General features: G+C 36.3%; 1 protein-coding gene across 1 annotated transcript in view; it reads left to right on the top strand.

The window, feature by feature from the left end:
* Positions 1–15,247, top strand: part of NOX4 (NADPH oxidase 4) — a 174,301-nt gene that overhangs the window by 80,026 nt on the left and 79,028 nt on the right. Inside the window, exon 12 of the mRNA XM_059412437.1 lies at positions 11,929–11,989. Within this exon, the coding sequence (XP_059268420.1) occupies positions 11,929–11,989 (61 nt within the window). The remainder of the gene's footprint in view (positions 1–11,928; positions 11,990–15,247) is intronic.

Below are 15,247 nucleotides of genomic sequence, written 5' to 3'. Positions count from 1 at the left end.
GTGTGTGTGGGTGTGTGTGTGTGTATAATAAAAATATTTTATTTACTGAGAGAGAGTGTGTGAGCGCGCACGTGCTCACACAAAGCAGGGGAAGGGCTGAGGAAGAGTGAGAGAGAGAATCTCAAGCAGTCTCTATTGTGGAGCTGGGAGTCTGATGCAGCACTGGACCCCACAATGCTGAGATCATGACCAGAGCCGAAATCAAGAGTCAGACGCATAACTTACTGAGACACCCAGGCATCCCAAAGGCATTCGTATTTCTGAAACTCCTCTTGCTTTTGGAAATCCTTGTTGCTGGATTCAAACAACAAAAAAGAATTGCCACTGAGGAGAGATGTTTACTGAAAGAATAAAAATGATAGAGAAAGATGCAGTTCCAAGTATTTGATTATCCATACTACTAAGCTCTTCTCTATTGTGGAGCATTAAAGGCCCAATTCCCCCACTAGAAAAAAAAAATCTAATGCTTATTTTCATATATTGTGCCAATGTACAGAAAAGTAAATATGTAAAATATACAATTATAAATTCAGTAGTCTGACTTTCATTTTTAAACATGGAGATAAAGCTTCTAAAATATAAAAAAATAAGTACAAAAGATAAGGTATGGAAGCACTGTAGTAGGTCTCACAATTTTAGTCAAAGTACAACTAAGTTCTGAGTACTGATTTAATTAGGAATCCAGAGGTTGGAGTGTTAATTGCTTAAAGTGCTTCAGTGTTTCTAACACTTGACATTAACTTTCCTACACAAGGATGATGTGTTAATCTGCTGGGTTTTCCTAGGATGTGGTGATTGTTACCTGCTAATGCTCCTGGTTCTCTCCAGCAGAACCACCAAGCCATGTGTTTGCCGACAGAGGCCATTATGTAGTGTTAGTGTTAGACCATGGATTTTGGAATCCTACAACTTGGATTGGAGGTCTAGATCCCCCATTTAGTATTATGACTACTGACATCCTCAACTTTGGTTCACTTCTTTATTATGTGGTTAATAATAATAAGTTCTCCATGCAGTTACTCCCCATCTTCATTAGAAAGATATAATCAAGATCTAAGCATGGTGCTTGGCATATACTAAGTTCTCAGTAAGAGCTGTTACAGTTCTTTTTTTTTTTAAGATTTTATCTATTTATTTGACAGAGATCACAAGTAGGCAGAGAACCAGGCAGAGAGAGAGGAGGAAGCAGGCTCCCCACTGATCAGAGAGCCCGATGCGGGGATGCTCGATCTCAGGACCTTGAGATCATGACTTGAGCCGAAGGCAGAAGCTTAAACCGCTGAGCCACCCAGGTGTCCCGAGCTGTTATAGTTCTTATTACAGAGAATGGCTGGAGAACCAAGACAGGGTTAAACTGAATTGTTTTGTTTTGTTTGCCTCATTCGGCAACATGCAGTAACTAAGTTCTGTCCACAGATTGGCTGAGAAACAGTCATTCGAGGAACTGAAGATTTGCCTCCTGTGGTTCACTAGCCTGTAGAATGAATGTCTTAGGTTGGGTTTCCTGGGAAACAGACTGAAAGGTAAAGATTTTTCTGAGGGAGGTTGTGGAGTGTGCTCAGGACAACGTTGGTAAGGAGCGAGGGACTGAGAACACACCACAGAATTCGAACCATGATGAAGTCTCAACAGAGGCCTCCTCAGGCCTGACGGGAGCTCTGCCTAAAACGAGAATTCAGAGTTGTCCTATGTGGAGGTCAAGAGGACAAACCTTTGTACTCTCCAACTGACCAGATATCCTTGGGAGAGGCACGTAGAGGCAAGGAAGGTTTCTTCTGTGGCTAGCAGTTCCTGGGGAGGCCTCAGTAATGAGCTTTGCAGGAAACCCTTGGAACAGCTGGGAGATTGAGGATTTAGTGTTTTGATCCTGAAAATTGGGAGGCAGTGTGGGGGTTTGAGGGATTGGGGGAGACAGAAGGTCTGAGCAACACACCACAGTTCCCACCACAAATAACATTTAAATGCATGTCTTTAACTTATTTATTTATACTCAATTATATATTTATAAATATATTAAGAAGTGTAGTAAATATATCTTTTATGAGAAAAGTCTTCTTTTTTAAAACTTGAAATTGAATATGAGATACATAAAAAAATCTTAGCCTATATAAAGTCATTGAATTTTAAAGATGTATAATCCAAGAGGATTAGGAGGCATGAACTCCCAGCTATAAAATAAGTAAATCACAGAGGTGGGAAGTTTAGCTTAGGGAATATTGTCAGTAAGATTGTAATAACTTTGTATGGTGGCACACGGTGCTTACGCTTATCGCTTATCGTGGTGAGCAATTTGTAATGTATATAATTGTTAAGTCACCATGTTGCATACTTGAGACCAATATAATATTGTATGTCAACTACACATCAATTAAAAATCAACTTGTAGTCCAAACACCAACTTTGTTTTTTTTCTTATTATTGGGGAAATGGTGATTCTTTAAGGGATCAAAGGATCCAGAGTGACATCATTGATGACAAAGTTAGATCCAGAATTTATGTTTTCAGATTCTTCTCCCTCTTTGGAACTTTATGGGCTTCAGATCTGGGGAGAATTTTCTATTTTGTTCTTCAACTATGTAATGAATCTTTAACAGTGCTTTTCAGCCATGCTCTGTAGTTACCAAAGTTTGGATTTTTTGCCAAAACAAATCTTCTATTAGGGCATGCTTTCACCTCATTTAGATATGCAAATCAGATGTGGCTTTTAAAAAGCCCAAATTTAAGAAAGCATGAAAACCACTGCTTCCTATGAAATGGAGAAAAATTTCGTAGGAATTACCTGAGATGGACATTAATTCTGTTCCCTGGTATTCTTCATGGATTCTTGATTAAAGAAATGACATAGATTCTGGTTTTTTGTGGGTGTAATTGATTGCAGTTTGCGTGAATACCTCTATATCCTTTCGTTATTATTCGTATTCAGAAATAACATGTGCTTTCCTGACATCTGTATTTGAAGTTGTGTGATTCATTATTTTTAAGCCGGGATAACCCGATTTCACATATTTTTCCATGAGTCAGAGGCAAGTCTAGCTGTTAGTTTGTTATTGTCTGTGCTTTTTCATAGCAAGCCTGCACTTGCCATCATTTTGCTGCTTTGTATTTTTAATCTCTTAACCAGTCGCTTTGGGAATAGTCTTTCCAGTTTTCAATGAAAACCAGACAAGAATGGTCATGGATTCCTTAAAGATTGGCAAAGTTTTAGTTATGATTATTTATTTCATTTCATGGGTTTAAATACAACCAGGAAGTCTGCATCAACTGTTTTGATCTTGGGTCTTGCTTTCATTTGTGTAATTTCTTAAAGAAAAAAAGATGGTTTTTCTCTAGGGCTTCACAAATCTTTTGCTTAGGAAGCTTAGAAACTCAGCTTGGATAGATGATAGATTAGCAAGGCAATGATGTGTCTTAACCATAGACCAGACACATTGGTAGAAATTGCCCCAAAAAGGTCGATAATGTTCATGAAACATAACAGGATAGCTGAACTCCCTGAACATTAAACATGATCTAACTGCTCTAGTTTGGCTCCTTTCCAGGGGAAAAGAAAATATTCCTTCTTGTGCCTAATGAGGCTTTGTGTGATAAATATGAACGTAAATAGGTCAGTGTATTTAGAGAAAACCAGCTGTTTAATATTAAACTTGATTTATCCTATTGGTATTTTTAGATGCCTCCTTCTACCTAGGTACAAAAGAGAGTATGATGAATAAAGACTCCCTTCTAGACTCACATATCTTTCCAGCTATTGCCCCATTTCTCGGTTCTTCAGTTCTCTTTCTCTCATTTTCTCTTAAATCTACCGACGTTTTGCCCACAGCACCCTACAAAAACACTTCCAAAGTCAGCAATGACCATGTGACTGCTGAGTCCAGTGATCAGTTCCCAGTCCTCGATGGACTTGACCTCTCAGCAGTGTTTGGCACAGACGATCCCTTGCTTTATTTAAATACTTTTTTCATTTTGTTTCCAGGACATCCAGCTCACCTGGTTTTTCTCCTCATTTTCTGGCTTTTGCTCAGTCTCTTTTTGCTTTTTCTTGTCATTTTCACGACCTCTAAATATCAGAACACTCCAGTGTCCATTCCTTGAACCCCCTCTCCTCTCTAGCTAAACTCATTTCTCTGATGATCTCATGCAGGCTCACTGATGCATCTGAGTGCTATCTTCTCCCAAATGTATCTTTCCAGCCCTGCTTCCAACACCAAAATTCAAGCTTATGTATCCAGTTGTCTGCCAGAAACTTCCACTCAGATGTCTAAAGAACAACCTTGCATGTTTAAAACTGAACTCCTAACCTTCAACCTCTCAAATCTATTTCATCCACAAACTTCCCCACCTCAGTTAATGCCAACTCCATTATTCAGGTTGCTCAGGCTGAAAACCTGTATATTAATCTTGATTTTTATCATTTTAAAAACATGGTCAATAATCTGTTCACACGTTTCCTCTGCTCTGCCTTCAAAACTTGTCTGCCATTTCCACAGTGGCCCCATGGTCCAGTCTACCACCATCTGGATAACCTTCTAACTCGTCTTCCTCTGTCTGCCCTTGTTCATCTAAATTTATTCTTAACAAGCAGCCAGAATGATGATTTTAAAATGAAAATCAGATCATGTCATTTCTCTATTCAAAACTGTCCAGTTTTCACCCTGAGTTTTACCTAATGGCTATTGATTTGCATCTGTATAAATGTGTGTGTGTCAATGTGTGTGAACGGGAGAGGGGAGGTCAGTGTGGCTGGAATACACTAAGGAAAAGGGAGGATGGTAGGAGATACTGTTGGAGAAGTCATGAGGGGTCAGATCATACGGAGTATAGAATATTGTGAAGACTCTGGATTCTACTTTGAGTGTGGAGGGGCCACTGGAGGCTTCTGAGTAGAGAAACGGCATGATCTGATTTACTTTTTAATAGGGGTTACTTTTGTAGCTGTGTTAAGATTCAGTGAATGGAAATGAGCGGAAAGAGGGAGACCACATAGAAGGGCATCCAGTTGGGCATCCAGTTGAGGCATGATGATGGCTTTGACCAGGATGGTGACTGTGGAGCTGGTGAGAAGTGGTCAGATTCAGAGTATATTTTAAGTGAACGCTAACAGGATTTCCTAATGGCCTGGGTATGGAATGTGCAATAGAAGAGTCAAGGTTATCTCCCAGGTATTTGGTCTGAGCAACTGGGACCTCATTGAACAAGGGAAGGTCATGGGGAGAGCAGGTCCTGATGAGTGTTTGTAGAGCTCAGTTTTGGAATGTAAATTTGAGACGGCATTTAGTGTGCTTTCATTAAATATTTGTGGGGCTAATCAGTGAAGTCACTGATCTCAACAATCACAGCCCTCCTCTTCACTGTACAGTTTACTCCTACACCTAGAACCCCTTCTGGCCCACCTCATTTTGTCTTTGGGTTTGGGGAGGAGTTGCCTGGCCTGTGCTTGGGGTCAGATGATTCTGGGGGTCAGATTATCCCATATACAGATGTGAATATAAGTCTTCTTTTTCTTCTTTTTTTTTTTTTCAATCATAAGTTGAACCCCAGGTTCCTTCTATTGTCTCTAAGGTCTGTTGTGAGGGAAAGATGGGCTTGCTCCTCAAGGTGATCCCCCTTATGAAGATAGTGGAATTTAAGCTTCATATGTTTCTTTCTATCTATCAGTTTCCCAGCCACCATTACATTTCACCATGCCAAATTTTGTTCACACCTCTCCATTGTTGGTACTCCATGTCATCTTTGCTGTTTTAGTTTGTGTTTTTTATCCCTAAACCATCGCTTTAGTGTTTTGTTTTTTTTTTGAGGGAGTTAAGATAAATACGCACTTTCCTTCACAGTTCATAAACATTTCATTTACATACTCTTCCAGAATCTTTCTGTTTAAGATGGAATCTATTTTTTCATGCAAATATACAAGTAAACACTAATGTTTTTCTTCAAGTAAACAAATAGACATTAAAATATTGTATTTGTCAAAATGTTTAGAGTCGTGATGTTGCATTAATTGTGATGGGTTCTGTGCTCCTGGCTCATTATCTCTTCTCTTACTTTTAGAACAATCCTCATTTGTGAAATTGCATGAGCTCCTAGTATAGTCTCTGGAACACTTTGGATTCATGTTTGAATGTATGAATAAATTATAGAAGAATTGCCCATTATTGAAGTCCTTATTCATTCTCAGGTTAATTCTCCAATATTTTACTGAACTGATATTTGAATGCATACCTGCTGTAGGTAAGGTGCTATGGAATATACAGTACTGACTTAGAAATATTTCTTGACCTCAAGACATTGTAAATGTATTTTAATGCAGAGAGACATTATATAAAATTAAGGAGGTTGACTGTAATAAAGGGTATAAAAGTAAAATAGTTTAGGGGGTCCAGGAAGTGAATTTCATGGCAGGGAAAATTAGGATTTGTTCATCAACGTGGTGGCATTTGAGATGGGTCTTAAAGAATTGGTAGGGTACAATATGAGAAATGGGAATGGAGTCATTCTAAATGAGTAGACTAATAAGTAGGAAAGTGAGAGAGCAGGGAAATGTATTAGCTGATCTATATTGGCTTAGATGGATTAGAGTGGTCAAGGAGGAATATGGAATATAAAGTTGGAAAGAATTTGGAACAGGTGTTTTTGGTTATAGACCCTAGGAAAGAAGGGGGTGTTCTTCCTTAGGTGGACACAAAAGGTTAATCAATAGGAGATTGCTGTAATCAGACATTTTCTTTGGTAAGATTATTTTAGAGGACTCGAAAGTTGATTGCATGCTGGAAGGCAGAAATATACATAATATTCCTCTGAGATTTGAGCTTCTGTCCTGATAAGGGCCTAGGTTCTATGTCCAGACATAAGAGAATCAGAAAGAGAGGACAATTTGAGAAGTAAGATATTGAGAATTTTAAGCATAGAACATTTAGAGTGAATTTCAGGTGGAAGCATGCAGCAGGCATAGAAGTTAGAGCTATGGAAGAAGGGGTTAAAAATAAGACCTGACAATAATAATTAAAGACTCATATTCTGTGATCATTTTCTGTGGCTTAACAAACTTTTTATATTGAAAATAGATTGTTTAATAAAGTACTGTCTACTTTAGAATCATTTTTATTTATTATTGCAGGATGTTGATTTAAAAACAAACACATTGTGGCTTTGAAATTTCTTTTTCCATGTTGAATAAATCATTGTGCAGTGACATCATTTTTACATTTAGTTCTCAAATGTAAGATGATTATGTAATATCTGTTTATATTTCTGTGGGACTGTTATAAAATCATTAGTCATTTGAGCACTTTAAAAACTCAGTGCCATATTGAACAAATAATTGGAAGGAAAACATTTTTACTCAAGGATATCAAAATAGAAATTCCTCCAGATCTGTTCTCTCATATAAATTCGGTCACTTTATTTTCTTATCCTTAAACTGGGTGATGTATATTTTGGTACATATATTATGGTCAACATGATCCGTACTCTTTTTCTTCATGTAGGAAACTTAAGTGAGACTAAATTGAGACTCAGCAATGTCTAATTGCTTACATTTTAAATTAGGTTTTTAAAATATTTAAAATTATAAACATTACAAAGGCTAATAATAAATTTTAAAAAGAGATGCATACAAAACGAGTTCTCATTTTCTGTTTTCAGTTTTGCATCCCAGAAGTTAATATTCCTAATGCCATACTATGTATTCTCTTCAACTTATTTCTCTGTATAGAAAAAAGAAACATACCAGTTTTTATTTTAATAATATAGGCTTAAGTACACATATTATCGTGAAACTTTTTAGACTGAAAACTTGTCTTAAGTGTATTTCCTTATTAATGTTCGAGGAGAAGTAGATAGCCATAGATATCTGTATTTTACTATTACTTCTTTTTGAGAAGTTTTTTAAGCACTATTAAAAAGATAGTGAGGATGTGCTCACTTCGGCAGCACATATACTAAAAAAGATAGTGAAGAGACATATCTGGAAAGAAGTTGCCGATGTCAAAAAGGTCTGTGTTCTCTAGGATTTTGATGGTTTTCTGTCTCACATTTAGGTCTTTCATCCATTTTGAATTTATTTTTGTGCATGGACTAAGAAAGTGGTCTTGGTCTGGTTTCATTCTTTTGCCTCTTGCTGTACGTACACACACACACACACACACACACACACACACACACACACACAGAAATATTATTCAGCCATAAAAAAGAATGAAATCTTGTCATTTGCAATGATATAGATGGACCTAGAGAGTATTATGCTAAGCAAAGTAAGTCAATCAGAGAAAGACAAGCATCATATGATTTCACAAAACAAACAAGCAAAGAGAAAAAAGAGAGAGAAACCAAGAAACAGACTCTTAACTATAGAGAACAAACTGATGGTTACCAGAGGGGAGGTGGGTGGGGAGCGAAGGGGGAACAGGTGATGGGGATTAGGGTGGACACTTGTGATGAGCACCAGGTGATGTATGGAAACACTGAATCACTGTATTGTACACCTGAAGCTAATATCACACTGTATGTTAACTAACTGAAATTCAAATAAAAACTTCAAAAAATTTAAAAAAATTAAAAGAGGAAGCATTAAAGAATCACTATACTATGTTTTAAGCAACATTAGTGAATCTGAACATTTTTTAAAAATTTCATTTATTTATTTTGACAGAGAGAGATCACAAGTAGGCAGAGAGGCAGGCAGAGAGAGGGGGAAGCAGGCTCCCTGCTGAGCAGAGAGCCGAATGTAGGGCTCAATCCCAGGACCCTGAGACCATGACCTGAGCCAAAGGCAGAGGCCTCAACCCACTGAGCCACCCAGGCGCGCTAATCTGAACATTTTTTTGTGCAAAGGTACTAGAATGTGATTCTAAGATCCTCAGTCATTGTTTCAAACCACACATGCTGAAACCATTCTGTGCTTTACTCTGGCGAGACCCCTTCAAATTTGAAGCAATGTGATTGGGCAAGACTATTTTAAATTCTGTGTTCTTCTTTCCAGTTAGTTTGAGAAAGTATCAGTACTTATAAAGGTATTATACCAAGAGTCTGAGGGAAAAACTACTATGTTTTATCTATTCACAATCAGATCAGCGTTAAAAACTGTACTGATACATTTGGCCAGCCTCACAAGGTGGAGTTTTGTAGGCTCCTACAGGACTGGAGGGGATGTTATCATATCTGAGTATCTTTTACAATTGCACTGAAAGAATGGGCTAGAGATATGAATATTTGGGAAGATATGTTTTCCTTTAGAGTATGAGATTATATCAAGCCAGATGCCCACTCAGGCATCTCAAGACTAACTTTTTCCTCTCTATTCTGATACCTTCTTCCTTAGATCTTATTTTTACAATTTGAGGGTTAGTTCACAGTGAGGGAAACATCAGGTGATGCATGGACACACAGATTGGTAGCTTTGAACTCTGTTGGGGTTCTTGCTTTCTATAAGGCACAAATTTTAGTGCATAGAGGCTCTGGTCAGCATTAAATAGTACAGAGTGAAAATGATGGGTGGTTTATACACATCACACCATCTTACTAATGGTATAATTATTAAGATATACTAGTTAACAAAACTTAATGATCTTGGAATGCAAATGAGATAAATATTAGAGTCACCATTATAAATGAAATAGTACCTTTTATAGTACAAATAATATTTAAATAATATCATATTTATAGTTTCTTTTACTTCATTTCATATTTTTATCGTATAGTAATGATTCCATTAGAAACAGTGATTGCAAAAGAGTAGTTTGGAAATTCCATGTCACATCAATTCCCAATGCTGAACCTTTATTAGATCATGTATTTTTAGTATGTTTATGATTTCTGGTGAAGTGAGCAATATCTACATTTTTATTTTTGTGTTCTCTCTGGTTTCCAAGCTGCCTTTCTTGTTTGACGGTGAGTTCTTTACATTTCTTCATGGTGTCTTCTTTTTCTCTTATTTCCTCTTCTTACAGCATCCCGGTTTGACCTACACTAATTGGTTGACACAGTGAGCTCGAGGATATTAGACTTGCTTTATGCAACCCATTCTCCATCACAGAGCCCCCACGAACACATAGGGCTTCAGCTCATGTTTCCCCTTAATTCTTATTGTTGTATGTCGATTCTAGTAATCTTCAACAAATAACTTTTCTTCCTCCTACACCATTTGCTTTCTCATGCAACCTTACCCATTTTCCATGTTTGCCTTAGTGGGAACAGTGACTTGCCGTAGTTAAGAACTATGTAGTCAGATAGACTTGGATCCAAACTCTGTCTCGTCTTCTTACTAGTTGTATGATCTTGGGCAAGTTCATATTTTCAGTCTCAATTATTCAGTATCCCTTACTATGAAAGACAGGGGTTGTTGTGAGATTTTGGAAATAAAGAAATTGCCACTGCCCTTGGTAAATTGTACTCAGTAAAACTTTGGTAGTTACAGGTTTGAGAAGTTAGCAATGGGAAGGGGGTTGCTAATTTCTGTAAAAATCAGGAAAGGACAAGATATTGTGTGATGAGAAAGGGATGTTTTAGGAAGTAGGACAGTTGAAAGAACTTTTATCATACAGTTAAAATAATAATGTGTATAAAGTTCTTGTCCTTAACCCTTAGATTAGATGTATTTTCGGAGTTAAAAATTTTGTGGATTTTAAAAGGTATGTATATTTCATATATTACAGAAGATCTCTAGCAGGATATGGGGTAACATTCTTACACAAACAGATACTTTTTTTTTAAGATTTTATTTTTAAGTAAAATCTGAGCAAGGAGTCTAATGCTGGGCTCAATCCCAGGGCCCTGAGATCATGACATGAGCCACAGGCAGATGCTTAGCCTACTGAGCCATTCAGGTGCCCCAACAAATGGATACTTCTATAGAAAACACTTCTGTATGAATTTTTATACAAAGGTGTTAGCCTCCCATCATTACCCTCCCATAAACTCAAGTCAGATTGTGCCACCAAATGAGTTATGAAAGAACTTACTTTTCACAAGGGTTGAATCTGATGATTATGGATGAGAGATTAGAGTTCTGAAAAATAAAAGGAGATTCTGCATTTCTTTATTGTGAGCCAAAATTATTCTCTCATTTCAGTGATGTGGGTGTTTTCTACATTTCATAAACATGGGGCTATGGATGCTTTTCTTACTTCCATAACCACACTCATTCCCTCCCAGGTACCCTTGCCAGTTCACTTCAGGTTATTTTATTTTATTTTTTTTTAAAGATTTTATTTATTTATTTGACAGACAGAGATCACAAGTAGGCAGAGAGGCAGGCAGAGAGAGAGGAGGAAGCAGGCTCCCTGCTGAGCAGAGAGCCCGATGTGGGACTCGATCCCAGGACCCTGAGATCATGACCTGAGCCGAAGGCAGCGGCTTAACCCACTGAGCCACCCAGGTGCCTCCACTTCAGGTTATTTCTTCTGAGAATTAAGAGAGGGAATGAAATAGAACTCTTTCAGTAGGAGTTTCTTTGTCGGACATGGAAAATTCAGGTCACTTTGGGAAATTTTTTTTTTTTCCTTATTCCTGGAACTTGTTAAGATGTGAAGTGTATATTAATATCTGGAGTGAAAAAGATATTAAAATCATTAGTCTCCATTTCTTCCTTTGTCGTTTAAACCTGTGTCCTCTTAAATATTTTGATTCAAAAGGCATTTTGGCAATATTTGTTGTTAAATGTGATATACTAACAGTTTTAGACTATATGTCTTTTTTTATAGAGATACCTATGGACTTTTAGAGAAATGTATATTGTATTACTGACTGGTCGAAGTTGCTTTTTTTCTTCCACTAATGAGGATCTATATAGATTTTTAGTTCATTCCTTTCTATTTGCTATTGATTTGGAGGACTTGCTATGAGAATGAAAATTGTTATTAAATCATAGTTTGGTAATACTTAACTATTACTCAGAATTGATTCCAGTGGTTTTTGTTTGTTTGTTTGTTTTAGTGTCCTACTGAAACCAAAGCAACATTTGGGGTCCACCTTAAAATAGTAGGAGACTGGACAGGTATGTGGAACACAGAGTTTTAAGGTACATGCTTTGAAAATAATGGGTCATACAATAGTTTGCATGTGTTTAAGTAATAGGACAACTAGCATATATAGAAATGTGGATATGTTCTCAAGCTGTTGTTTTCTTTCTTTGCATATACAGTTTTGATAGTCTGTATTTTCTACTTGTAGGATGCATTTTTAGAATTCAAATACCTTGGATATTAATAATTGTTAATGTATTGTTTGCTGTGTTTACAAATCATTGGTTTCTGCCTACTTGTCAAATGCACTGGCAATAGTGGGAAGAATGAAATGTGTTTTTTAGAAAATATGATTTTAAAATAAGTAGTTGATTTTACTCTCAAAATAATCAACACCTGGGATTGGGATTTCTATTGAGATTTAAATCTAACAGTTCCTGCATGACCTTTTTGTGGTATTACCTATGTGTATAATATAACAACTCCACAGCATCTTTGGAATAGTGGTCAATTTTTTTTTAAAGATTTTAGTTATTTATTAGACAGAGATTACAAGTAGTCAAGAGAGGCAGACAGGGAGAGAGAGGAGGAAGCAGGCTTTCCATGGAGCAGAGAGCCCGATGTGGGGCTTGATCCCAGGACCCTGGGATCATGACCTAAGCCGAAAGCAGAGGCTTTAACCCACTGAGCCACCCAGGTGCCCCTGGAATAGTGGTCATTTTTCATAGCAAATTTATTAGTGATGTGTTACTCATTTATTCAATAAAAACTTTTATATTATGTGTGGCATGCATTGTATTAAGAGTTCTGAATAAATAAATGAAACATTGTTCATTCTCTATTCCCCTGGTCCAATACAGTGACTAACAAGTGAGTGCTCAATAAATGTAAATGTAAATGTAAATCTGTTGGCTAGTTGCTTAGTTTGGCTGTTCAAAAGAAAGAATGCAGTATAGACATGAATGCAAGTTAAATAAAAGTATTTTCTAATTGAGTGCTAAACTAGGAGGAGGGAATCCGAAAAAGGTAGACTTAGAATAGTCTAGAGCTTCACAGAGAAGAGGGAATTTGAGCTGAACCTTGAAAATCAGGCATATGAAAAAGGAAGGAGGTCATTTTAGTAAAATTCACAGCATTGTCAAAAATCAGGGAAGGTAATGTGTAAACCATATCTGAGAAGGGTCAGTCAGTCTAGCAGAAGCAAAGACTTCATTCTTGGGAGTACTATGAAAAAGATATTTGGGGTTACTGCAGTGAAGATGTTGAATGCCTTGACAAGATAATAAAATAACTTAGAGATGCTAGAGAACTTTTGAGAGATTTGGATCATTGTAACAATAATAGCATTAATAATTTGCTAGTTGGATAGATTAGAATCTACTGGTACGGGAAGGCAGAGGAGAAGAGTTCAGTGGAGGAATGGGAATGGAAAGAGGACTAGAAGGAAAGGATTTGCTGGCACAGGTTTGAGAAGTTAGCACTGGAAGGGGGGACTAATTTTTGTAATAATCAGGAAAGGGCAAGATATTGAATAATAAGAAGAGGGGGTATTTTACAAAGAAGGACATTTGAAGAACTTACATCAGACAGTTAAAAATAATAGTGTATAAATTCTTTATCCATAGAAAGGACAACCAGCTTGGAATTGGAAACTTGATGAAAATGGAGAAAAAAACCAACAGAGTATTTAATGAGCAAACGATGAGATTAATCAAAAGACGTTTGAGCAGTAATGACCCATTCAGAATTATGAAAAATCAGGCTTCAATATGTGTAGTTTATCTGATTGCATCAAAAGAGATCATGGTAATCCCTTGTTAGAAAAACACTGGTGTAGCATGAAAATAGTAATTCTCATGATAATCTCAGAACTAGTTGATATAATCATAGTTGTTTTGCACTATTTGACAAAGAACAAGTTCTTTGCTAAGAATCTCAATGAAATGTGAATTAACTTCAGTAATGAGTGGTCATTGAAAAAATTCTGTATCTGAAGAGAAAAAGTACAATGAAGATATAATTTAATTCATCATGATAAGGAGAAACTTCATGATGGATTATTACTAGCTATTGTTACTCAGTTTCTTCGTAAAGTTATTTTCTATTGTCAGTAGCTCATTAAAATAAATGATTACCTCATCATTTATTTCTATCTTTTCTATTAGGGACATCTTATAGTTTTAATTTTTTTCTCCTTTTTTGAGGGAGAAATAAGATCATTCTATTTAGAGCTCAGTTCCAGTCAGATGATTTTCAATTAATAAACCTTCTGGGTTGTTGACTCTAAATATTTGTTGACTTGGAAAGAAGTGTCAAGCGTTCATGCATAAAACCCCTAAATAATTCTGCACTAAATAATATCTGGCACTTTAGGTCAAAAAAAGGTTTAACTGTCTTAAAACAATGGAGTTATAATTATGGAAGGAAAACTGGGAACATTACTCTAAGATCATTGGGTTTTGTTTTAAAATAATTAATTAAAACTTAGTGCTAAGAGCAATAGGGGTAGTAAATAGCAAAAAGATGTTTAAAAGTTGAATATCAGAGGTTTGCTTTTCAAAACTGATAGATATTTTATAGTTATTTTTTTCTTCCCTGAAATATGTTCTGTCTTGGGCAGGTCAAAAGAACAAATTTTAGACTGCCCCATGGATGGTCTTTCTAAGATTAATCAATGATACCCAGCAGCAAAGTGACCAAGAAGAAATTTGAGCATAGCTCAGGACAAGCAGGCCTCAAAGTTTCAGATTTATTGTCTAGCTTTTTATTTTAACCTGGACTTTTGTTGCACCCCTTAAGTATGTGAAAGACTCATTAAGTTTGGAAGACCCTTCAAACCTCAAACACAATTTAGGTTTTTCCTTGAAATGATGGTGATGGAACAGATAAATCACTCAAGTGGATTTATCATCGAATTAATTTTTGTTGCTTTTTTAGAGTCAGTCATACTTTCCAATTTCAAATACATGATCACAGATTGCCTACTGGTTTGCTTATCATTCTAACTGTCCAAAATGTTTTGTTATTTTGTGCATTAGATTACTATTGAATAATGTCTGAGATAATGTTATACTGTTGGTTTTTGTAGTGATCTAAATAGCAACTTACTCTAGTTTTACTACAAAAGCATTATACGCATTGAAATTACTCTAAAAATTTTGTCATTTTTCCATTCAATAGTTAATGGATTGACAACTGGATAAATATGCAATGAGGGCTTATTGTACATATCCTGTATAATCCTTGAATCTGTGTTATCAGTTTCTATCAATTTAATGTCTAATGAAAAA

The sequence above is a fragment of the Mustela nigripes genome, chromosome 1 (assembly GCF_022355385.1).
Source record: "Mustela nigripes isolate SB6536 chromosome 1, MUSNIG.SB6536, whole genome shotgun sequence".
Lineage (NCBI taxonomy): Eukaryota > Metazoa > Chordata > Mammalia > Carnivora > Mustelidae > Mustela > Mustela nigripes.
Note: the sequence above shows the minus strand (reverse complement) of the source record. Positions and strands in the feature narration are given on the sequence as shown.